This window comes from Hyperolius riggenbachi, chromosome 5 (genome assembly GCF_040937935.1).
Source record: "Hyperolius riggenbachi isolate aHypRig1 chromosome 5, aHypRig1.pri, whole genome shotgun sequence".
Classification (NCBI taxonomy): Eukaryota; Metazoa; Chordata; class Amphibia; order Anura; family Hyperoliidae; genus Hyperolius; species Hyperolius riggenbachi.
This window is the reverse complement of record NC_090650.1, coordinates 261165738-261192656: the sequence shown is the minus strand read 5'-3', so window position 1 is coordinate 261192656 and position 26919 is coordinate 261165738. Positions and strand designations below refer to the sequence as shown.

Below are 26919 nucleotides of genomic sequence, written 5' to 3'. Positions count from 1 at the left end.
GGACCTAAGCACAATTTCTTTCACTGGAATTTCTCCTGGCATAGAAGCTGCCATGTTCCCCCTCCCCTTCTCACAGTCCTTATTTATACAAGTCAGAGATGCTATCTTGACACATTGACACACACAATCTCTTTGAAGAAACTGTCCTAATTACCCACCCCCATCTGTTGATGAAAAGGTATTGTTTACTTCTTGGTAATGATGACTACAATAAAACAATTAGCTTCCTGAAATCTCTTCAGCCGGGGACGGACTGGCCTGCTGTAGTAGGCTAATAAAACTACTTTGATTGTTAAATAAAAGGTAATATGGATGTTTATTTTAATAATGAGACATGGGGCTTGATTCACAAAAGAGTGCTAACTGTTAGCACGGGCGTTTTCGTGCAAAACGATAACGTTTTCGCGCGCAAACATGAATTTTCGTGCGAAACCGATATCGATTTTGCGGTAAAATTCGCGTTTGCGCGCGAAAACGTTATCGTTTTGCGTGAAAATTCACGATCGTGCGCAATGCGAAAATTCACGCGAAAACGGCCGTACTAACAGTTAGCACTCTTTTGTGAATCAAACCCATAGTGTTGGTATGCATTTTTCATGTGCTATTGAGATGTCCTGGGTGCTAAAAATGGTGCTTGGTTCACTTTAACAGCCAAAATAAGAATATAGGTATTTATTAAAGTTCTACACAGGATTACTTCCATTGAAACAACTGCTTTGTTTAATATCTCATTTTTGATTCAGGTTTGCTTTAACTATAAACAACTGAAAAAAAAAATGCACACAACACACTTCAAATACATACCCTGGGCCCTGTGTCTCCTCCTCTACCAGGTGCTCCTCTTGAGCCTTTGGTGCCCTATAAAAAAAAGATAGGGTTAAGCCTGTAGCATTGAATTAGATAATTTCACAATGGCTTTGAGAACCGAAACTGAATAATAAAATGATAAGTAGCATTTAATATCAAGGATGCAACATATCAATGTGCCCTTATTGGATAGGAACTTGTATTTTGTCTTTCTTAACATTCCAATGGTTTGGATTAAGATGGGAAAAACATGAAACGCGTTAATGTCTGACTTGTGAACTGCATATACTGTACATACCAGAATGACTGTTAGGGCTGGATCGCACTGCAAGAGCTTTTTCTAACCGCTTGTGATTTTAAAAGCTCTTGCTTATGTAATCCTATGTGTGTGTTCTCACTGGAGAGATGTGATTTTATACAAATCACCAATAGCTCTTGCAGTGTGTACCAGCCCTTACTGTGCAATGTCCTGGATCAAGCTGCTTCTGACAGCTCTACTTCTAGTGAAGGTGCTTGTTAACCCTGGTACACACATCCAATTTTGATTGGCCAATCGTTGGTCAATTTTATCACTTTCATGTAGTATGAGAGCTTACCTGCACAGCTGTTCATAGTACTCAAAATCTGTTGGCCCTCCTACATGGAGGTGGTAAAATTGGCCGGTCAATGGCCAATCAAAATTAAATGTGTGCATCAGGCTTTAGAAAGAGATCAATTCATGGAACAATCTTATTGACTAATGTTCATATGGTAAAACAGTGTACATGTACACATTGTCACATTGCATATAGCATATACTGCTGTCTGCCTAGTCTGAGCAGACAGAAAATGCAAAGCACTGCAGGAGGGGGAAATGGTAAATTAGCAATGGAATAAAGGAAGCTCAGTGTGCACTTCATACAACAATTAAACCATTGTACTTTGAAAAGTGCACTTCCTAAATCTAGATGAAGATAAACTAAAGCAGTAGATGATATTTTACTGGTGGATGATCAACTACTCACTGATACGATTATTACTTAGTGCCAATACCTTCCACTGTGATAGTGTACAAGAAATTAAATGGACAAACTATCCAATAGAGATGGCCCGAACCTCCGATTTTCGGTTCACGAACTTCCGCTAAAAGATCGGTTCGCGCGAACTTCCGCGAACCGCAATAGACTTCAATGGGGAGGCGAACTTTGAAAACTAGAAACATTTATGCTGGCCACAAAAGTGATGGAAAAGAGGTTTCAAGGGGTCTAACACCTGGAGGGGGGCATGGCGGAGTAGGATAGATGCCAAAAGTCCCGGGGGAAAATCTGGATTTAATGCAAAGCAGCGTTTTAAGGGTAGAAATCACATTGAATGCTAAATTGGAGGCCTAAAGTGCTTTAAAACATCTTGCATGTGTATACATCCATCAGGGAGTGTAATTAGAGTACTGCTTCACACTGACAGACCAAACTCACTGTGTAACACACCGCAAACAGCTGTTTGTGTAGTGACGGCCGTGCTGGACTGGTGCGCACCATGGCCAGATTGCTCTTCCTCACTCAGTGATGTCAGGTAATGTCTGACTGCCTTATCAACGTTTCATGTTTTTTTCTATAACATAGTTAAAGCTTACATCTATTTTTTTAAATTACTTTTTCTGCTGGCTGTTCACTGCCTGTAACGAGAATCTGTTATGGAGGGCAAGTCTGCCATTGTGAGGGACCACGGCTAATTGCCGGGGAATCCTAGTTCGATTCCGGTCCGGAGTGGGAGCCTAAGAAAAGGCTACCACCACCACACATCCAAGGAAGGCAGCAGGAATGCTGTGGGCAAAGAAGCAGGAACGGCTAATACACACATCCAAGGAAGGCAGCAGGCATGGCATGCATGTCCCGAGTATTACAATATGCACCTGTCACACACAGACAGATACCGGACAGGCAGAGTGACTCTGCGTGCACTCGCATAGGTAGGTGGGTGCACTGTGAACCCCAGGTAGGTAGGTATATGCAGTGATGAGTATTACAAAGTGCACCTGACACAGACAGATACCGGACAGGCAGAGTGACTCTGCGTGCACTCACGTAGGTAGGTGGGTGCACTGTGAACAACAGGTAGGTAGGTATATGCAGTAATGGGTATTACAATGTGCACCTGTCACACACACAAGAAGTCACTAAATGTGCTGGGCCTGGCTGGCAGTGGCGCACACACACAGTATGAACTATCAAGGCTGTGTATGCAACACAAGTGTCAGTGGGACACAGAAAAAAAAAAATAGATCACAAGAACAAGATTAGCTCTTAAAAGAGCTGTTGAGGGGTGCTTTTTTTAGCAATAAGAATCAGCATGGAGCAAGCTAAGAAGCCTACAAGAGCCTAACTAATCTTTCCCTATGAGAGAGTCTGCAGCAACTTTCCCTTCTCTCACTATTGCAGGCACAGGAGTGAGTATAATGGCCGGCGCTGCCTGCCTTTTATAAGGGGGGATTGGCTCCAGGAGGGAGTGTAGCCTGATTGGCTACAATGTGCCTGCTGACTGTGATGTAGAGGGTTAAAGTTGACCTTAATGGTGCACTATGGGGGCGAACCAAACTTCCGGAAAAGTTTGCGGTTCTCTGTGATTGCGAAGCCCGGAAGTACGCCGGGAACCGTTCGCTGGCAAACCATTCAGGCCATCTCTACTATCCAATGTCAGGGAAAAATACAGCCTATTGTTCTATGTTCTGAGCACTGCTAATGCTGTAACACCCAAATCTGCTAGCCACTGAAAATGAGAAAACACTGAAAACTAAAGTAATTTCCACACCAGAATTTTAGATTTTTGCTGCTCTATAAAGAGTGTGTTTGTTATATGGTTCACCTAGTCCTCTGTGTCATTTTATGCACCGTTACACCATTCAGCAGAATAGCACTTTAAAGCTCCCCTTCTTGGAGTCACCTAGCCATGCAATGAGGTCATCAGCGATCACCACTTAGGCTGTGGCCTAAAATCTTGCAAGGTTGCATAAAAGAGACAAGGACTAGGTTCTTGACACCCTGGAACATGTATTAGTCAGTAACAGATGATGAATCAGACATGGTTGTTGTTGTTGTTGTTGTTGTTGTTGTACTAAAATGCCAGCAAGTGGTAAGTGTACATCTGGTAATTGTGTGCCCTTCAGGTCTCCAGCAGCAAATCTTGCCATCATGCCAAAGCTATCCAGCCATTCTGCTGCATGTGCACCTAGAGACTGACCTGCCCTATGAAAATGTCCATGTTGAACTCCATCTTAGGAGGTGGCTATCAATACCCCTGTCACCCTGCTTCTACTGCTGCTCATTTGCTTTTCCTTTAGTTCAAGTCCAGCATGAGTGGTCACAGTAATGGACCTGCCACAGCTACAATCAGAACCAAGGATTGTCTCTACAAAAATTAATGGATCTGGTTATAAACAAACATTTGATTTGTGGATCTTACTTAACAGTTAGAGCTGCCTCCTACAGTATATATTTTATATGAAAATGTTATCAGCTGGGAATTGTTGTGCTACTGCTTTTTGTCGACATCAAGAATAATCTATATTAGGTCTCAGGTCCTATAATACACTCCCAGGCAAAATATAACTGTTGTGTGCGCCCACAGAAGACGGAGCTTAAAGTGAACCAGAGACGAAGCACACTCATGTATTTTACCATATATATATCAATGGGAACATCACAGTAAACACCTACCCTGCTCTCGGTTTCATACTTCTCTGTTAAATCTGCCTGTTATCAGCCCTGATAAGAATCCCTGACTGAGCATGCAGTCTAGATTTTCCTGGAATGATTATAGCGGAGTTCTGTGATGTCTTTTCAAGCCTGTCCCCTTGTGGCTCAGCTTTGATGCTTCGAGGATAAATAGCAGCAAAGCAGAGCCACAAGGGGGCAGACTTGGGCTTGAAAAGACATCACAGAAGACTGACTCAGCTATAATCATTCCAGGAAAAGCTAGACTGAATACTCAGTCGGGGATTCTTATGAGGGCTGATAACAGGCAGATTTAGCAGAGAAGAATGAAACAGATTGCAGAGTAGGTGTTTACTGTCATGTTCCCATTGATATACAGTGTTTTGCAAAAGTATCGGCCCCCTTAAAGTTTTCCACATTTTGTCACATTACTGCCACAAACATGCATCAATTTTATTGGAATTCTACATTAAAGACCAATACAAAGTGGTATACACAGGAGAAGTGGAACGAAAACCGTACATGATTCCAAACATTTTTTACAAATCAATAACTGCAAAGTGGGGTGTGCGTAATTATTCGGCCCCCTGAGTCAATACTTTGTAGAACCACCTTTTGCTGCAATTACAGCTGCCAGTCTTTTAGGGTATGTCTCTACCAGCTTTGCACATCTAGAGACTGAAATCCTTGCCCATTCTTCTTTGCCAAACAACTCCAGCTCAGTCAGATTAGATGGACAGCGTTTGTGAACAGCAGTTTTCAGATCTTGCCACAGATTCTCGATTGGATTTAGATCTGGACTTTGACTGGGCCATTCTAACACATGGATATGTTTTGTTTTAAACCATTCCATTGTTGCCCTGGCTTTATGTTTAGGGTCATTGTCCTGCTGGAAGGTGAACCTCCGCCCCATTCTCAAGTCTTTTGCAGTCTCCAAGAGGTTTTCTTCCAAGTTTGCCCTGTATTTGGCTCCATCCATCTTCCCATCAACTCTGACCAGCTTCCCTGTCCCTGCTGAAGAGATGCACCCCCGAGCATGATGCTGCCACCACCATATTTGACAGTGGGGATGGTGTGTTCAGAGTGATGTGCAGTGTTAGTTTTCCGCCACACATAGCGTTTTGCATTTTGGCCAAAAAGTTCCATTTTGGTCTCATCTGACCAGAGCACCTTTTTCCACATGGTTGCTGTGCCCCCTACATGGCTTGTGGCAAACTGCAAATGGGACTTCGTATGCTTTCTGTTAACAATGCCTTTCTTCTTGCCACTCTTCCATAAAGGCCAACTTTATACAGTGCATGACTAATAGTTGTCCTATGGACAGAGTTCCCCATCTGAGCTGTAGATCTCTGCAGCTCGTCCAAAGTCACCATGGGCCTCTTGACTGCATTTCTGATCAGCGCTCTCCTTGTTCGGCCTGTGACTTTAGGTGGATGGCCTTGTCTTGGTAGGTTTACAATTGTGCCATACTCCTTCCATTTCTGAATGATCGCTTGAACAGTGCTCCGTGGGATGTTCAAGGCTTTGGAAATCTTTTTGTAGCCTAAGCCTGCTTTAAATTTCTCAATAACTTGATCCCTGACCTGTCTTGTGTGTTCTTTGGACTTCACGGTGTTGTTGCTCCCAATATTCTCTTAGACAACCTCTGAGGCCCTCACAGAGCAGCTGTATTTGTACTGACATTAGATTACACACAGCTGCACTCTATTTAGTCATTAGCACTCATCAGGCAATGTCTATAGGCAACTGACTGCACTCAGATCAAAGGGGGCCGAATAATTATGCACACACCACTTTGCAGTTATTGATTTGTAAAAAATGTTTTGAATCATGTATGATTTTCGTTCCACTTCTCAGGTGTACGCCACTTTGTGTTGGTCTTTCATGTGGAATTCCAGTAAAATTGATTCATGTTTGTGGCAGTAATATGACAAAATGTGGGAAGGTTCAAGGGGGCCGAATACTTTTGCAACCCACTGTATATGGTAAAATACATGAGGGTGCTTCGTCTCTGGTTCTCTTTAAGTTACTTTAAAAACACTGTAATTTGTCCGCCAGCAAGGGCTGGCAGCCGAATTATATCATTCCCCACCATCCACATGGACCTGGAGGGGGAATAGTAATTACCGCCGCTGGGACTTGTGCAGGAGCAGGATAAACCGTATATCAGCTGTAACCTGTGCCCAAGTCTCCCAGCGGCATATTCATAGGTACACGATATGGAGGGAGCAAAAGTTCTATGGAAACTCATGATTGCTTATGCAGTAAACGGTGTACTGTTGGTCAAAGTTGTGGAAAGCATCCCTGCCCTCATAATGAATGTTTATACTCAAATGTCAATGCCCACATAACGTCAAGTTACACATGCTGTGGAAGCTTCACAGGCTTGTATTAAATACCACATTAAAAACAACCATTTTTTTGTTTTCTGTTGTGGTCTTTGTTAAACTTACTTGTCTTCCATGAATTCCTGTATAACCAGAAAGTCCCTGGTCTCCCTTTTCTCCCTATAAAATAAAGTATAAGCTCAGCCAAATGCAAAGAAGCATGTTGTTCAGTACTTAAAGAAAACCTGTACTGAGTAAAATTATTTAAAATAAACACGAGGTAACTTCAAATGAACATTACATACGGTAGTTACCTTGCCATCAGTTCCTCTCAGAAGCTCACCATTTTCTTCTGACAACAATCCCTTCCAGTTCTGACAACATTTTGTCAGAATTAAAATATATCAGTTGCTGTCAGTTATTTATCAGTTGCTGTCAGTTATAGCTGAGAGGACAACTGATGTGCCAAGTAATGTCAGTTTCCCTATGGCTCAAGTGGGCAATGTTACAGTTTAACAGTGTGCTGACCAGTAAGCGGTTATGGGGTAATGGCCATTTTCAAAATGGAGGACGGAGAATTTCCTTGATCACAGTGGACAAACAGGATGCGGGAAAAAAGAACGAGATTGAGGAGTAGATTACACGGGGGGTAAGTATGACTTGTGTATGTATATTTTGACTTAATTTTCAGTTCAGGTTTTCTTTAAGGAACTATACAGCAATAGAAGTGAGGGCCCTACCCACTCTTACCTTCACTTTAGATATTAACATCTCTGTAATATAAAATTCTATATATAATAAAATAATAATTCCAGTGTTTGTATAGCACTTTCCTTCTGTTGGACTCAAAGCACTTGAGCTGCAGCCACTAGGGCGTGCTCAGTAGGCAGTAGTAGTGTTAGGAAGTCTCACCCAAGAACTCCTTACTGAATAGGAAAAGCCGAGATTTGAACCTCCTGTGTCAGAGGCAGAGGCCTTAACCATTACAATACCCTAACAGGACAGGCTAATCAATATTCACCTTTTGCAGTCTTCACCCCCCATGCAGAATTCATGTTCCTGGAACCAGTCATCGGTACCTGGTGTATGATTTGGGTGCCAGTGTTTGGCCATTATATAGATGCAGGCTCGTTATCAGCTACAGTGTATCATGCTGCTCATGAAAATGTGTGCAGTCTCCACTTGAAACCATGCACATAATATCCAATATGCAAAAATAAAAAAAAACACGCAAATGCAGTGCTGCCCATAATTATTCATACGCTTGGCAAATTTTGACTTAAAGTTACTTTTATTCAACCAGCAAGTATTTTTTTTTTGATGGGAAATGACATAGGTGTCTCCCAAAAGATAATAAGACAATGTACAAGAGGCATTATTGTGGGGAAACAAATTCTCAGCTTTTATTTACATTTGAGCAAAAAGTGTTCAGTCCAAAATTATTCATACCCTTCTCAATAACCTTTATTGGCTATTACAGCAATCAAACGCTTCCATTGCAGACCAGCTTTCTGCATGTCTCCATGGGTATGTTTGCCTATTCATCTTTAGCAATTAGCTCAAAATCTTTCAGGTTGGTTCTTGCCATCACTCATATCTTAAATTCCCTCCACAGACTCTCAATTGGATTCAAGTCAGGACTCCCGCTGGACCACTCCAAAATGTTAATGTTGTAGTCTGCTAACCATTTCTTCACCACTTTTGCTGTGTGTTTTGGGTCATAGTCTTGCTGACACGTCTATTGGTGACCAAGGCCAAGTTTTTCTGAAGACTACCTGATGTCGTTGAGAATCCTCATGCATTACTCTTTTTTCATGGTGCCGTTTATTGTGATTAGGTTCCCTGGTCCATTGGCTGAAAAAACAACCCTACCACCATGTTTGACGGGCAGGGATGGTGTTCTTTGGATTGAATTAACCACCCTGGCGTTCAGTTTCCCCAGGATTTCCATGCAAAAAGTGTTTCAATTAATTTCCAATAATTTGCAACCATTTTTTTTTTGCAACCAATTTTTTTTTAATATTAAATTTAATACAGATTATTGTATTGAATTCAATTTAAAAAAAAAAAGTGTTTTCTGCAAGATGTTGATGACGCTGTGTGACCCTGGTGTCATCAACGCCGATCAACGGGGGACATGTGATCGCTGAGGAAGAAGCAAAATCCGCCAAAGGACATGGAAGAAGACACTGGGGAAGCTATCAGAGGTACGCGACGAGGGATCAGCATGCCAATGGTGAGTATAAGACCCAGATGTATAGGTAGAAGATGTGCAGCCAGGTATAGTTAGCCAGATGTGCAGCCAGGTATAGTTAGCCAAGTATAGTTAGCCAGGTATATAGCGAGCCAGATGTTTAGCCAGGTATATAGTGAGCCAGATGTTTAGCCAGATTTATAGGTAGTCAGATGTCCCCCTCCCGATCCTCCCCCCCCCCAGCACGCTGTGGGTAGCGATCTGTGCTACCCACAGCGTGCAGAACAAGCATCCAGCCACCCTAGGGAATCCCTGGGCAGCCAGCGGGGCAGAGAATGTGCGGCGGATCCCCCTTGTATGTGGAGGCTGTGCTGGCGGGGGATCCCCCTCTGTGCGGGCGGGGGGATCCCCCTTCTATCGTGGCTTTTGCGGGCGGGGGGATCCCCCTCTGTGCGGGTGGGGGGATCCCCCTTCTATTGTGGCTTTTGCGGGCAGGGGGAATCCCCCTCTGTGCGGGTGGGGGGATCCCCCTTCTATTGTGGCTGTTGCGGGTGGCCTATCCCCCTCCTCCCCCTCCCTCCCGATGTCCCCCCTCCCGATCTCCTCCCCCCCCCCCTCTAAGCCCATTGAGTAAATAGATTTACTCACCGAGGGCTTTCTGCAGCGACGGCAGCAGCACTTCCTCCTCCATCTCCGAAGTCTCGTTCTCTGTACAGTTACATTACGAGACTTGGTGACGTCACCAAGCCTCGTAATGTAACTGTACAGAGACCGGGACTTCGGAGATGGAGGAGGAAGTGCTGCTGCCGTCGCTGGAGAAAGCCCTCGGTGAGTAAATCTATTTACTCAATGGGCTTAGAGAGGGGGGGGGGGGGAGATCGGGAGGGGGGACATCGGGAGGGAGGGGGAGGAGGGGGATAGGCCGCCCGCAACAGCCACAATAGAAGGGGGATCCCCCCACCCGCACAGAGGGGGATCCCCCCGCCCGCAAAAGCCACAATAGAAGGGGGATCCCCCCGCCTGCACAGAGGGGGATCCCCTGCCAGCACAGCCTCCACATACAAGGGGGACCCCCCGCACATTCTCTGCCCCGCTGGCTGCCCAGGGATTCCCTAGGGTGGCTGGATGCTTGTTCTGCACGCTGTGGGTAGCACAGATCGCTACCCACAGCGTGCAGTCAGGCATCCAGCCATCCTGGGGAATCCCTCTGATAAGAAAAAAATGCAGCCGGCGGGGCAGAGAAACAGGAAATCTCCCTGTCGGCATGGACGAGCTCAGCTCGTCATTAACGTTTTTTGCAAGTTTTTGCTGGACGAACTCAGCTCGTCCATACCGCCAGGGAGGTTAAAAAAGAACCGCACTCACATCAGTGGATATGCTGGTGCTGAACTCCTAGGCTGCTCAACAGTATACTTCCGATGAAGGAGACCGCACACAGACTTTCAGGAACAACCAATATGAAGTTTATTGTCCCATCACATACATGCACAACAAATGTCTGACCTGCTTAGGCCGACGATCGTTTCGGGGCCACTAAGGGTCCTCTTTGTCAAGGCAGATAGCAGAAAAACAAATGGTATTTGTTTTTCTGCTATCTGCCTTGACAAAGGGGACCCTTAGTGGCCCCGAAACGATCATGGGACTAAGCAGGTCAGACATTTGTTGTGCATGTATGTGATGGGACAATAAACTTCACATTGGTTGTTCCCGAAAGTCTGTGTGCGGATTCCTTCATCAAAAGTATTCTTTGGATTGAAGGTTTCTCCTTTTTTTACGCCAAAGGAAGGAAACATCATTGTGACCAAACAATTCAAGTTTTGTTTCACAGAAGACCAGAAGTATTCCTCTTTGTCCAGATGAGCATTTGCAAAGGCCAACCAAGCTTTTGTGTGCCTTATCTGGAGAAGTGGCATCCTCCTTGTTCTGCATCAGTGGAACCCAGCAGGGTGTGCAGTGTCCGTTGGATTGCCTGCCTTGAGACATTGCCACCAGCATAGCCCAGATTCACAAGGATGCCCTTGGTGGTGATCCTTGGATTTTTTATCACCTCTCTCACTATCTTCCTGGCCAACACAGGTGTCACTTTTGGCTTCCGACCACATCCTCTGAGATTTTCCACAGTGCAGGACATCTTGTATTTTTTAAATAATACTTTGCGCTGTAGCCACTGGAACTGGAAGACATTTAGAAATGGTCTCGTAGCCCTTTCCTGACTTGTGAGCAGCCACAATGCTTAGCCGCAGGTCCTCACTGAGCTCCTTTGTCTTAGCCATGACTGTCTACAAACCAACTGAGAGCTGCTGTTTTTCACCTGTTGAATTGATTAAAACAGCTGTTCCCAATTAAGCAGGGTAATTAGGATGCTTTAGAACAGCTTGGACTATTTGGAATGGTATAGAACTTTCCCACAGACTGTGACAATTTGTGAAGGGCATGAATAATTTTGGACTGGACACGTTTTGCTGAAATTTAAATAAAAACTGAGAAATGTTATTTTTCCACAATAATGCCTTTTGTAATAATCCGCCCGAATAACATTGTCTTATCTTTTGGGAGACACTTATGTCATTTCCCATAAAAAAAATTACTTGCTGGTTGAATAAAAGTAACTTTATGTCAAAATCTGCCAGGGATATGAAAATTTATGGGCAGCACTGTACCCTGCAACAACTAGAGAGAAAGCCTAACAGCTGACAGCAGTGCAAGGTGGCTACTCACTGAAGCATATGGAGAGGTTTAGAGTAGATATAGTCACAGGTACAGTACCATGCAAAACCTTTAGGCACTTATGAAAAAAATGCTGTAAAGTAAGATGTCTTCATAAATAATAATATAAAATGTTTTTATCAATCAACAACCTACAAGATTATATGATCTGTCCGAGATTCATTCTGCCGTCAGTTAATGATTCTAAACACAGATCCGTGGTTAAAGAAACATCTTCAGCAGAAAAGGAGTTCTGGAAGGGATGACATGGATCCAGAAGATCCCTGATGTCAATGTTATTTAGTCTGTCAGACATCCCATGGAATCTAAATCTACAGAAACATTGTGCAGAGTTCTACATGTATGGAAAAACCTACTTGCTGAGTTTCTTAAAAACAGTGTGCAAGTGTACCTAGGAAAAGTGGCACTGTTTTAAAGGCAAAGGGTTGTCATATCGCATATTTATTTTATGTAAGTTTTAATCCTGTTTATGCACCTTGTAGGTTGTTAATTTGTAAATAAACTTAATTTTACACCGTACTGGATTTTAGTATAAAGCAGCTTATTCAACTACTTGAAATAGACATGATTCAATAAGAATTGCCCTTTTCATCCTTAGGACCAGTTTACACTTATGCCAATCTTCCACGTTTTCCCGCATGCGAATTCAAACAGGGAAATGCAGTCCATTGAAATCAATAGGCTGCAGTCCCATTGGCACGCGGAGAGAAAAATTAGATGGCACGTATCCCATGCACAGTGCAATGCTTTATGACCAATAGTTATTGCCTGCCTTACCTTTGAACCAGGAAATCCAGCAAAGCCGGGATCACCCGGGAGACAGTTGCAGCTGGATGGAGATGTGGTTTCACCTAGATCTACACACTAGAAAGTGGAAAAATGAAGAAGCATGACATTAAAAGAGCGTAACTTTGCATAATAATTAGTGTGTGACTTTGCATACATAAGAATACGTACCCGTTCATCTTTCTGTATAAAGGCAAAGAAAAAGAAAATAAGAGAAAAAAAATGTTATTTTTTGTTGAATGCACATAATGCTTTAGGTTTTTCTTGCTTTGTAACATTTCTATTCACCAAGTTGTTTTTATAGAATAAATCAGCATGTTGATGCAGTAATAGGTTTCAGTATGGAAATTATGACTAAAGACCTAGGGCTCGATTCACAAAGTGGTGCTAACCCAGTAAAAGACTTTAGGCGTGATAACCATTGCACCACGCTGGTGAAAAGCCAGTTTAGGCGTGATAAGTTTAGATAAGTTTAGATCGCGCGCAAAGTCCTGCGCGCAAAGCAGCGCCATTAAACTCTATGCGAAGTGCACCAGACTTTGCTAGCGCAAAACTTTTGATCAGCTGTTCACTGCAGTCCTAACCCAGTTAAAACTTATCACGCCTAAACTTATCATGCCTAAACTTATCACACCTAAACTGAGTTTAGGCGTGATAAGGGGCTTTTCACCAGGGTGCTAACTGTTAGCACCGCTTTGTGAATCAAGCCTATAGTCTGGTAAGGTTATGAAGGGAGGGACAACCTTTGTGATTCAGCAAATCTGGTTTGGACCAATTAACCGGTTCAGCGCCGCAGTGCTGAAAAATCTCATGCATCCGAGCAACGTTCACCTCCCATTCATTCGCCTATAACTTTATTGCTACTTATCACAATGAATTGATCTATATCTTGTTTTTTCCGCCACTAATTAGGCTTTCTTTGGGTAGTACATTTTGCTAAGAATTATTTTTTCTAAATCTATTTTAACAGAAAGATTAAGAAAGAAATGAAAAAAATTCATTATTTCTCAGTTTTTGGCCATTATAGTTTGAAATTAAAAAACGCTACCGTAATTAAAACTCATGTATTTTATTTGCCCATCTGTCCCGGTTATTACACCGTTTAAACGATGTCCCTATCACAATTTATGGCGCCGATATTTTATTTAGAAATAAAGGTGCATTTTTTCAATTTGCGTCCATCACTATTTATAAGCTTATAATTTTAAATAATATAATAACATATTCTCTTGACATGCATATTTAAAAAGTTCAGACCCTTGGGTAACTATTTATGTTGTTTTTGGTTTTTTTTATTGTATTTTTTTTTTAATAAAAAAAATGTATGTGGGTAATTTTTGGTGTGGGAGGGAAATTGCTAATTTCAAAATGTAAAATAATATTTTTTTTTTATTAAAAATGTATGTGGGTGCAGTTTACTATTTGGCCACAAGATGGCCACAGTGAAAAAAGTCCTGGATGTGAACGATCTCGCATCCAGGAACTAAAATGCTGGGGAGAAGTTTCTTGGGGGCAGAAATACCGCGCTCTCTGGATAGAAAGCGTCGGTATTTCTGCGGGGAAGTTAGATCAGTGAATGGGAATTATATTCCCATTCACTGATCGGGGGGCTAGCGGCGGGCGGCGGGAGCGTGCGCGGAGGCGCGCCTGATCACGCGCACCAGCCGGCGGCAGCAGCAGTGCCTATCTGGACGAGAAAACTCGTCCAGATAGGCCGAACTGGTTAAAGCAAAACTGTTGTGAAAATAAACTAATGAGATTATGAATTGTATATGTATTACAGATAATCAATAGAAAATTAGTAGTAAAAAAGTGTCTCATAATTTTATTTTCAGTTATATAGCTTTATTTATAACATTGCATTAGACTATTTCAGTTGCAGTTTAGTTTCAAAAGTGTTTTATTGAACAATGAGTTCAGTTTAACGGTATACAAGCGGATAAACGTCCCTTAAAGAGACTCCGTAACAAAAATTGCATCCTGTTTTTTATCATCCTACAAGTTCCAAAAGCTATTCTAATGTGTTCTGGCTTACTGCAGCACATTCTACTATCACCATCTCTGTAATAAAGCAACTTATCTCTCTCTTGTCAGACTTGTCAGCCTGTCTCTGGAAGGCTGCCAAGTTCTTCAGTGTTGTGGTTCTGTGATGCATCTCCCCCCTCCAGGCCCCTCTCTGCACACTGCCTGTGTGTTATTTAGATTAGTGCAGCTTCTCTCTGCTCTATTATCTTTTACAAGCTGGATAAATCCTCCTTTGAGCTGGCTGGGCTTTCACACACTGATGAATTACATACAGGCAGAGCGGTCTGCACTCTGCAGTAAGAAACAGCCTGACACTTCAGTGGAAGATAGCTGCAGGGGGAAAGAAACACACAAATGATCTCTTGAGATTAAAAAGGAAGGCTGTATACAGCCTGCTTGTGTATGAATGTATTTTCTATGTGTGGACATACTGTACATCAATCTACTTCCTGTTTTGGTGGCCATTTTGTTTGTTTATAAACAAACTTTTTAAAACTGTTTTTAACCACTTTTAATGCGTCGATGAGTGGCGAAATTGTGACAGAGGGTAATAGGAGATGTCCCCTAACGCACTGGTATGTTTACTTTTGTGCGATTTTAACAATACAGATTCTCTTTAAGGGAAAAAGGCATGAAAACATTTGACAATAAACAGAGAAGTCAAAAATATGATCCACGGGGCTCCAGAAAATCATGGTAACAGTAAGGGTAACAGAAGGTCGATATTGGTGCAACATCATAGATACAAGCATCGAAAAGCCACAATGCAAATATGGTGAAAATAAATCATGGTGTAAGGACTAGGGAATGAAGACACGGGTTATCAGTATAATTAAGCCAAGGCTGCCAGATTTTGGTAAATACATCCATAGGGTCATTAACAATTGCAATCAGTCTTTCAGATATGAGAATATCAGTAATAATGTTCTTGGTAGTCATATCAATTGAAAGTGCAGCTGTCTAGCTATATATAGCCTGGCAGCCCTGGCTATGTGCTGGGCCAATCGGTGGGGAGTGAATTTCCATCCTTGTGGTTTGTCGCCCAGCAGCAACATAAACAGATCAGGGGAAACAGTTTTGTCCAAGACTGAAATGATGAGAGAAGCAATTGCTGACCAGTAACTTTGGACCAAAGGGTAAAACCACCAAATATGGGAGCAATTGCCCTCTGTTCCACATTGTCCAAAACATTCACTAGACCTGTTGTTATCCATTCCATGTAACATAGCAGAGGTAATATAGGTCCTGTTACGAACCTTTAAAGAGACACTGAAGCGGAAAAAAAACTATGATATTATGATTTAGATGTGTAGTACAGCTAAGAAATAAAACATTAAGATCAGATACATTAGTCTAATTGTTTCCAGTACAGGAAGAGTTAAGAAACTCCAGTTGTTCTCTCTATACAAAAAAAGCCATTATCTCTACGACTTTCAAAGTCATGTAGAGCAGGGATCCCCAACCTGTGGTCCGCGGCCCACTGGTGGTCCGCAGGACGTTTCCAGTTGGGCCGCGGGACTGTCCTCTTGTCTGCCCGCCCCGCCCCCTCCACGGCCGCCGCTCCGTTACCTCTGGCGGCCGCGTGGTCTCTTATATTCTCCCTTCTCTCTCTTCCCAGTGTGTGTCACAACAGCGCGCCCTGCGGCTGCTGTGATAGAGAGGGAGGAAAACAGGAGAGAAAGAGCGGCTTCCTGTAGCGGCGCGCCGTTACTATGGGAACCGCTCTCACCTTCCTGCTTCCTCCCTCTCTATCACAGCAGCCGTAGGGCGCGCTGTTACTCACACGCTGGGAAGAGAGAGAGAGGGGAATAAGAGAGACCGCTGGCCAAGGTAACTGCAGCGGCAGCGGCGGCAGGGGGGGGGGGGTAGAGGTGTGTGCTGCTATACTGGGGCACTATACTTGCTATACTGGGGAACTATACTAGCTATACTGAGGCGCTATACTGGGGCACTATACTTGCTATACTGGGGCACTATACTTGCTATACTGGGGCACTATACTTGCTATACTGGGGCACTATACTTGCTATACTGGGGCACTATACTGGGGCACTATACTAGCTATACTGGGGCACTATACTAGCTATACTGGGGCACTATACTAGGCGTAGTGGGCACTATACTGGCTGTACTGGGGCATACTAGCTATACTGGGGCACTATACTAGTTATACTGGGGCATACTAGCTATACTGGGGCACTATACTAGCTATACTGGGGCATACTAGCTATACTGGGGCATACTAGCTATACTGAGGCACTATACTTGCTATACTGGGCACTATACTGGCTGTACTGGGGCTTTACTAGCTATACTGGGCACTATACTGGCTGTACTGGGGCTTTACTAGCTATACTGGGGCACTATACTAGCTATACTGGGGCATACTAGCTATACTGAGGCACTATACTAGCTATACTGGGGCATACTAACTATACTGGGGCATACTAGCTATACTGGGGCACTACCTACCCATACTGGGCACTATACTAGCTACACTGGGCACTCTATTAGCTTTACTGGGCACTATACTAGCTTTACTGGGCACTCTACTAGCTATACTGGGGTAACTGTACTAGCCATACTGGGGCAACCAAACTCCCTATACTGAGGCAACTATGCTAGCTATGTCAGAAAGTGGTCCCCGGGCCGGAAAAGGTTGGGGACCCCTGATGTAGAGGGCTGTTTTCTGACTTTTATTATCTCAACTGTTAGTTAACTATTTACTTTTCCTCTGGCAGAGGAGAGGTCATTAGTTCACAGACTGCTCTGAAAGAATCATTTTGAATGCTGAGTGTTGTGTAATCTGCACATATTAGAGAATGATGCAATGTTAGAAAAAACACTATATACCTGAAAATAAAAATATGAGAATATTTTCTTTGCTGCTAATCTTCTAGTAATTATTCATAGTACACAACCAATTCATTATATCATATATTTTTTTTCACTTCAGTGTCTCTTTAAGCTTGTCTCAATGAGAGAAAAATAGCAACTACCTCTGTTGATTGAGAGGCAACATTTACACCAACGTGAAATAGACAGCGTTTGTCCCAGCTCCATTTCCCACTTGGCCATGGACTGCAACTTAGTTATCTCTATGGGTTGAGAGAAAATGGAGTAGAGGAAGAAATGAGCCCCTCTCTAGAGGTCTAAGCTCACACAAATGCTCAAAATGTGTGACAGCAATTGGTCCCTGAGGGCCTTTTTCCACTATCCTGTGATTTGCGATTTGATTCTGATCGCAAGGTACATTGAACTAATGGAAACTGCAGCAGCAATTTCCATTAGTGCGATCCGATTTAGGTCAAAACGTGATCGTCGTCCTGCTACGTTTCGGATGTGATTGAGCTTTACTATACTGAGTATAGTAGCTCAATCGCATTCGCTTGGTGGAAATTGAAACGCAATTGCAATCGCATTTCATAGTGGAAAAGAGCCCTGAGTATTACGGGAGAGAAAGACTTAAAGAGAAACTCCGACCAAGAATTTAACTTTATCCCAATCAGTAGCTGATACCCCCTTCTACATGACAAATCTATTGCATTTCACAAACAGACCATCAGGGGGCGCTGTATGACTGATATTGTGGTGAAACCCCTCCCACAAGAAGCTCTGAGTACCGCGGTACTCTGGGCAAACTGCCACAATGTAACAATGTTCACAGACAGGAAATGGCTGTTTACAGCTGTCTGTAACAGCCAGAACAGCTAGAAACAGCTACATAACCTGCCCACAGTAACAATGTCACCATGTAATACATGTCAGAATGTGAATCTGGGAGAGGAAATATTTTACAATGAGCAAACACTGACTAAATCACTTATACATAATTATTGTAAAAATGAAGCACTTTTTTTATTACATTATTTTCACTGAAGTTCCTCTTTAAGGAGGGGATGTAATTGAAATGCAGAAAATAACTCAGAGAGAGGGAAACCATGGAATGTTTTAAACTGTTCCCAGTTAGGGCTCAGTTGAAATTTAGAATCCACTCTGTATTTTAAACTGTAAAACAAAGCAGAGCTAATGAACCTTTGAACTTTACTGCAGTAAAACCTTATCTTAAGCTGTCTTTTTCTGTTTCTTGGCTGTTTAACCTCTTCAGAAAATCTAGCGATGATGGGCAGATTCAACCAAGAGACAAATCGCTCTCTAATCGAATCTGATTAGAGAGCGCTCTGTTGTTGGCTGTCCATACACCACAGACTGAAATTGATCAGAAATCGGCCTTGTGACGCCACATCGGACCACCTCGTCGGTGCTGTCCGCCCCCCCCCCCCCCCCCCCCCCGTGCCCAGTGAAAGCAATACATGTCCATGAAGTTGGGGTAATATGCAGAGCGCTGGGGTAATATGCAGAGCGCTCAACAATATCTCACATCTACTTTAAACTCATTTTATATATATATGCATGCAATCCCTAGAATGTCCTTGTAGGATCAATGTATAAAAAATAATAAAATCCAAAACAGATAAAGTGTAAAAGAACATAAAAAAGTCTCTAAAAAAAAGTCCTTCAGACTTCTTAACACTATGTTCAATTTTCCACCGGCATCATCCAGTTTAATAGTATTAGATTACAGTACGGTGGCGTAGTGGTTAGCTCTCTCGCCTTGCAGCGCTGGGTCCTTGGTTCGAATCCCGGCCAGGGCACTATCGGCAAAGAATTTGTATGTTCTCTCCGTGTCTGCGTGGGTTTCCTCCGGGCACTCCGGTTTCCACCCACATTCCAAAAACATACAGATAAGTTAATTGGCTTCCCCCTAAAATTGGCCCTAGACTACAATACATACACTACATAATATAGACATATGGCAATTGTAGGTATTAGATTGTGAGCTCCTTTGAGGGACAGTTAGTGACAAGACAATATATATGTAGACTGTACAGCACTGCGTAATATGTCGGTGCTATATAAATACTAAATAATAATAATAATAATTACGCTCACCAGATAAGATGGCTGATCAAAAGAAAATCAGCAGTAAACGCTTCTGGGCCAGCCAGTAGGTTCAGATTTCCACAATCCAGATATTCCAGGTTTATCACTCCCCACGTGTAAAGGAAATGAAATGGCAATAGTGTGATACTGCTATAGCAGGGTATGATCACCAGCTTAAGTGCTCCCCATTAACACAGCAAAGCATCCAGTGTGCCACCACCTTATAATAAATCAAGGCTCTCACCAGATTGTCTTGCTAACCAGAAGCAGGTCAGCAAACAGCGCTTTTGGTGAGTATGGCATTCACTTGCTTTATATCAGCACTTAAGCTGGTGATCATACCCTGCTATAGCAGTATCACACTATTGCCATTTCATTTCCTTTTCATGTGGGGAGTTATAAACCTGGAATATCTGGATTGTGGAAATCTGAGCTACAAGTACTGGAGTGAACAGAGGTGGTACCTTGGAAATGATTGTGATATGAAATTTGACAAAAATTGGAACTGTGGTGACTGATTTGTGCACTGCTGTGGACTCCTTCGGATAAATTCTGTTGCTGCTTCAGGCTGTTGCAGTGTGCAAAGCCTCTCTGTGCTGCTATGATGATGCAGGATGAGAGATACATAGTGATTCACTGGTACTCTCAGCCCTGCCCTGCCCTCCTCTCCCTCCGTTTTGCTTGTCTCCTCCTAATGTATTGCTGGAGTGAGGGCGTGACACATGTGGTGAAAAGGGTGACGCATCATGAGCTAGCCACACCTTGAGAAAGAACCTGGGCGGTTCGAAACGCGTCGGTGGGCGGAGCTTCGGTCAGTTGATCGCCTCATAGCAGCGTGTGCCCGCCATTGCTCCAAGCCCGGCGTACTCCCTCCTCTTTCCGGCGAGTCTTTACAGGTGGATCCCCTGCTGTGATTGAGCAAAGGCGACGAGAGTTCAAGGATTGGCTGGGTCCTTGTGAGACGGCGGTACCTGTTGAGCGGAGCAACTTAAGTGTCCACGTTGGTGATATCTCCCCATTACAGTGGTTATCTATTGCGCAATGGGGGAATCCTTACGGACATAAGATCCAAGTTACTGCAGTGATTGGACTACAATCCCTGTTGCTGGTGGATTCTTTTAAGGGGGCTCCCCAACGTATGAACACAGTGCTGGGCACGGTGCATTTGGTTATGAATGCGCGGGCAAGTGATGGATGTCTGATTGATGTCATGCCATACACGTATTGCAATTGAGGCATATTATTTTCTAAACAACTGACTTATGAAGCCATCTGCTGTGCTCTTGTTTTTAATCCTTGAGTTGTTGATGACAATAGGTTGTTATGTATTGTTCTAGGAGATAATTTATGTCAGTTTTGTATCAATACATTTTGTATTCCTTCTTGACACTCAGAGCCCAAGCTTTTTCTGTTTTATTACATGTATATTTGAGGGCCGTGTCACGCTCTGGATGTGGATGAGCATAAGGTACAATTTTGTCTGACATTTTTTCATGCATATATTTAAAGCTCTTTTTTTGATATTTATTGTGGGAATCTGAACCTACTGGCTGGGCCAGAAGCGTTTACAGCTGCTTTTCATTTGATCAGCCATCTTATCTGGTGAGCGTAATCTAGTACTATTAAACTGGATGATGCCGGTGGAAAATTGAACATAGTGTCAAGAAGTCTGAAGGACTTTTTTTAGAGACTGTTTTTTATGTTCTTTTACACTTTATCTGTTTTGGCTTTTATAGTTTTTTATACATTGATCCTACATGGACATTCTAGGGATTGCATGCATAAATGTAAACTGAGTTTAAAGTAGATGTGAGATATTGTTGAGCGCTCTGCATATTACTCCAACTTCATTGATTATTCAAAGTGATACACACACTTTTTGTGCTTGAGAAAGGTGAGTAAGGTGATTAGTAAATTGTTATTAGAACGAGGAGTGCATTTGTGGGCAACCTATCCATTTTAAATTTATACATGCCCATGGCCTCTGCGTGCTCCGGGATCCCGCCGCTGTCCATACACACAAGCTCCATGTGGTCGTCTAGGAAGGAGCGTGTGTGACGTCAGATCTCACACGTGCCCAAGTTACTAGGCAACCATGTGGTGCATATGTATGGACAGCGGAGGAAGCTTGGAGCAAGCGAGGTCCACGGACAGGTAATGTATAGCTTGCACTGGGGGGAGGTAGAACAACACATTAATCATTAGAGGGAACAGCGCAGGGGTTTCGTCGCTTGTCCTGATATCGCTCGCCGATCATGCAAGTCGGCCCTACAACTTGCAGCATGTCCAATCGACTAATGCAGTCAATTTCTTCCCAAAATTGGTTGCACTGTCGGTCGTGCATGCACCATTTTTTAACCCAATTATGATAACTGAATCGGGTGGTCGATTGGCCGACAAGTCGCCTAATGTATGGCCACCTTTAGACCAGCTCCGAGAAGCTCTTTTGCATAGATAACAACTCAAGCATATTAATTCTTCCTGTACTGGAAAACGATATGAGACTCTTTTCTTTGCTGCTAATGTTCTATTTATTATCCATACTACACATTGAATTCATTATCTCATAAGTTTATTTTCGCTACCGATTTTCTTTAAACACTGTCTATTAGATGGCAAAAGCTTGCAGCCTTCTTTGCAAGAGATGCAAGCATATGCCATAAAACAGCAGACAATATTTCCAGGCCAGGTTTATTGGATCCTAAAAGGTACCCATACATACAGGGATTTTGGTGGCAGATTGACCAATACACAGATCTATCTCTGATCGGAGAGAGATCTGTTGGACGGCGTAAACCGCAGGCCGATTCCCGACCGATTTCGTTATGAAATCTTTTGGCAATCAGGCTTTGATCAGGGCTTTGTTGTCCGTGGCCACTGTTTACCCTAATGTACACGTACCCAAAATCTCTCTCTCCCATCCCATGGCTAAAGAATTTTAGCCATACTCCAGCCCCCATAATCTAAGTGGCCACTGAGTTCCTTTGGTCTCCCCTCTGTCATGCAGCAGTAGCTCCTCTTTAAGAGCTGCACCTCTTCTTCCCTTTCTAAGCTTCTCCCACTGGCCTACTGTCACTAGACTGATGCCCATTTATCCTGTCACCAATACCACATGACTACAATGGTGACAGTTGGCCAGTGGAAGCAGCTTATGTTATATAAACACTATACAATTATTTTTAATAGATTTGATGTTAGATTCTATATAAAAATCAAATATATTGTAAATCTATTTCTATCACACTCACCTGTTCAGGTAAGTCACAGCACAAGGCGTCACTTGCCCTTCCTGCATCTGCTGCAAGCTCAAGTTGCTGTAGGTCAACCTTTATCAGAAATGGAAAATGGATAGTTCATAAGAAGAAAAAGGGGAAGGGAGGGAAACAGTAAAGGCCCACTATTGCAAAAATTGCAAAAATGTATAACATTTAACATACATGTATAGACATACATGTAAGATCGACATTTCTCCTAGATGATTTGTTCCCAATGTCGCTGTCACTTACAGTAGTTCATCTCTTCTTGGAGATTCTCAGTATTTCTTGTACCCTTTAACACCTAAAGCACTCAAAGTGGAAAGGTTCAATACAAAGAAGCTGGCTGGTCTCCATACTCACTTGCATGCTATTTTGGCAGTTGGACCGAACTACTGCTGTTTATTAAAGTGTACCAGAGAAGAGAGTCGCTAAAAATTTATACATACCTGGGGCTTCCTCCAGCCCCCTCCACACAGATCGCTCCCTCGCCATGGTCTAAATCCTCCTGGATCGTCTGGTAGAACGGGACTGATACCGGATGATCCAGGAGGCTTTAGACCACGGCGAGGGAGCGATCTGCGTGGAGTGGGCTAGAAGAAGCCCCAAGTATGTATAAATATTTTAGCAACCCTTGTCTAAGGGTAACTTTTAGTGCTTTTGAAAATATAGAAAACCCTGAGCACCTACGAGGAGATGGACTAGTCCAAAACCTGTCCGATAATTTATTGTGCATTTTACTCTGGGACAAATCTTATATTGATGCACGAACATGTCATTTAAGCATAACAAAGTAACATTTTGAAAAAAATAAATAATATCCTTAATAATGAACAAATACTTAAAGAGGAACGGTCGTGAAAATCTTAAAATTTAAAACACATACAAATAAGAAGTACATTTCTTCCTGATTAAAATGAGCCATTAATTACTTCTCTCCTATGTTGCTGTCACTTACAGTAGGTAGTAGAAATCCGATATTACCGATAGGTTTTGGGCTAGTCCAACTCTCCATAGGGGATTCTCAGCATGGCCTTTATTCTTTATAAAGACATTCCCTGAAAAAAGATTTATACAAAGATACTGGCCAGCCTCCCTGCTCACTGTACACTTTTTTTTGGCAGACGGAGCAACTGCCATTCACTAAGTGCTTTTGAAAATAAAGAAAACCCTGAGAACCCCCTATGAGAAGATGGGCTAGTCCAAACAATCTGTCAGTAATGTCAGATTTCTACTACTTATTGTAAGCGACAGCAACATAGTAGAGAAGTAATGTATGGCTTCTTATTTGTATATATTTACACGTATTTTAAATTTTATGATTTTCGCAACAGAGGTCCTTTAACAGCAGAGTTCTGGGCAAATTTTGGAATTTTCAGGAAGAAGAAATTATACCTTCATACTTCCTAGCAGTCTCTATAGCCAAAGTATATGTATAATGCATATACAGGTCCTTCTCAAAAAATTAGCATATTGTGATAAAGTTCATTATTTTCTGTAATGTACTGATAAACATTAGACTTTAATATATTTTAGATCATTACACACAACTGAAGTAGTTCAAGCCTTTTATTGTTTTAATATTGATGATTGTGGCATACAGCTCATGAAAACCCAAAATTCCTATCTCAAAAGATTAGCATATCATGAAAAGGTTCTCTAAACGAGCTATTAACCTAATCATCTGAATAAACTAATTAACTCTAAACACCTGCAAAAGATTCCTGAGGCTTTTAAAAACTCCCAGCCTGGTTCATTACTCAAAACCGCAATCATGGGTAAGACTGCCGACCTGACTGCTGTCCAGAAGGCCATCATTGACACCCTCAAGCAAGAGGGTAAGACACAGAAAGACATTTCTGAACGAATAGGCTGTTTCCAGAGTGCTGTATCAAGGCACCTCAGTGGGTAGTCTGTGTGAAGGAAAAAGTGTGGCAGAAAACGCTGCACAACGAGAAGAGGTGACTGGACCCTGAGGAAGATTGTGGAGAAGGACCGATTCCAGACCTTGGGGGACATGCGGAAGCAGTGGACTGAGTCTGGAGTAGAAACATCCAGAGCCACCGTGTACAGGCGTGTGCAGGAAATGGGCTACAGGTGCCGCATTCCCCAGGTCAAGCCACTTTTGAACCAGGAGGCAGAAGCGCCTGACCTGGGCTACAGAGAAGCAGCACTGGACTGTTGCTCAGTGGTCCAAAGTACTTTTTTCGGATGAAAGCAACTGTCACGGAACAGCCGTGAGAAACGAGAACGCAATCGGTTTATTGCGCCGATTGCCCGTGAGTGTAGTCAGGCTAGCGATTTAGAGACTGACATTCCTGGGTTTTTAAATAGGCAGTTTTTTTTCCCCTGTTAGCAGCTGGCAGGAAGACTGGCCCTGTGACTGCTGATTAAGCCAGAGGTGTAAACTCAAAGTTTGTCTAAGCTGATCTCACATTCAGATGTTAATTGAAGGAGCCAACAGGGCCTTTCATAGAGGGAGATCCCAAGAAGCAGACACAGCTGGACTCCAGTCAGCCTGGCTCCAGCCTTAGCAGGAAGAAATGAATGTACTATATAATCTTTTGCCCATTTACAGAATACAATAAATAGGGTGGTTATGAGAGCGGTATCATTGGATCTGTAGGGTCATGCTGGATCTCTTGATACCAGTCGAGAAGGGCCCGGGGCCCCTACAACCCAGGTATGAATCTACCCAGGACCCTGATCTGCTGCACTAGCCATGTCGGATATCATATTAATCTGTATTTTCCACCAAGTATGAAGCTGTTACCCCCCTAAATATAACGTGTATGGTTCAGGAGTTACAGCATTTCATAAATTTAGCCCTAAAATCTCTCAGAGGGAATGGACTGGCATTGGTTGGTGACTCAGAGGGGCCGGCATTGCCACACCCCCAAACCAGCTTCATCAAAAGCACCTGGCCAGCAGGCGGGCTGCGAGTCCTCCCATTCCATCCATCTGAGAACATCCTGCGGCCAGCCAGAGGACATAGGGCTGGTGGCCATTTTGCTGACCCATCTGAAACAAAGGACACATGTGCTAGCGGCCATCTTGATTGGCATCTTCTGTAACCTGGAAAAAAGAATTCTGCTGAACTTTGATTGAAACCAAGAGCTTTAAGAACTTGAAACCGTTTTGCTTGAACTTTATGATTTTCCCACAAAAGGACATATTTCCACAAACCATAAGTATTTCTCCCTTTTTATTTCATACTGGCTATTACTGTTTTAATAATTGTTGATTTTAATAATTGTCTGTATATATTAATTATTTATATTGCTGGGAATAAACGACTTTATCCAAGTCATTCACTGTCCGCTACCCTGCTTATCAGCACACACAGAACTGATCCCGGGTCTCTGAAGATACGCTACTGTTTGTTTGTTGTTGGCTAGACAGAATATCGTGTGTTTAACCGTTTTATTCGCAGGATTAGTCAGTCAGTGGGCTCCTCGGTCCCATGGTAACCGCGGTGGTGGCAGTATACCCTGAATCGTGTGTGAGTTGTAATTACCCGTATCTCACAGGCGCCCTCGTGGTTTGTCTGCGACTAGCTCTTAACGGTTCCGGTGCATTGACTGCGACCAGAGTTCGCACGATCTGTGCGCTGGCACCGTTTAGAAGGCTAAGGGCGGTCAGACCACAAAGGGCTCCTGTGACAGCAACTTTTGCATGTCATTCGGAAATCAAGGTGCCAGAGTCTGGAGGAAGACTGGGGAGAGGAAAATGCCAAAATGCCTGAAGTCCAGTGTCAAGTACCCACAGTCAGTGATGGTCTGGGGTGCCATGCCAGCTGCTTGTGTTGGTCCACTGCGTTTTATCAAGGGCAGGGTCAATGAGATTTTGGAGCACTTCATGCTTCCATCTGCTGAAAAGCTTTATGGAGATGAAGATTTCATTTTTCAGCACAACCTGGCACCTTTTCACAGTCCCAAAACCACTGGTAAATTATTTACCATGGTATTACTGTGCTCAATTGGCCTGCCAACTCTCCTGACCTGAACCCCATAGAGAATCTGTGGGATATTGTGAAGAGAAAGTTGAGAGACGCAAGACCCAACACTCTGGATGAGCTTAAGGCCGCTATCGAAGCACCCTGGGCCTCCATAACACATGAGCAGTGCCACAGGCTGATTGCCTCCATGCCACGCCGCATTGAAGCA

General features: G+C 43.1%; 1 protein-coding gene across 1 annotated transcript in view; it reads right to left on the bottom strand.

Annotated features, from left to right (window-relative positions):
- Window positions 1-26919, bottom strand: part of LOC137519377 (collagen alpha-2(IX) chain-like) — a 132182-nt gene that overhangs the window by 81056 nt on the left and 24207 nt on the right. Inside the window, exons 5-10 of the mRNA XM_068238333.1 lie at window positions 22748-22825; window positions 16285-16341; window positions 12702-12713; window positions 12522-12608; window positions 6950-7003; window positions 805-858 (exon numbers count right to left, since the gene is read on the bottom strand). Coding sequence (XP_068094434.1) covers window positions 805-858; window positions 6950-7003; window positions 12522-12608; window positions 12702-12713; window positions 16285-16341; window positions 22748-22825 — 342 coding nt within the window. The remainder of the gene's footprint in view (window positions 1-804; window positions 859-6949; window positions 7004-12521; window positions 12609-12701; window positions 12714-16284; window positions 16342-22747; window positions 22826-26919) is intronic.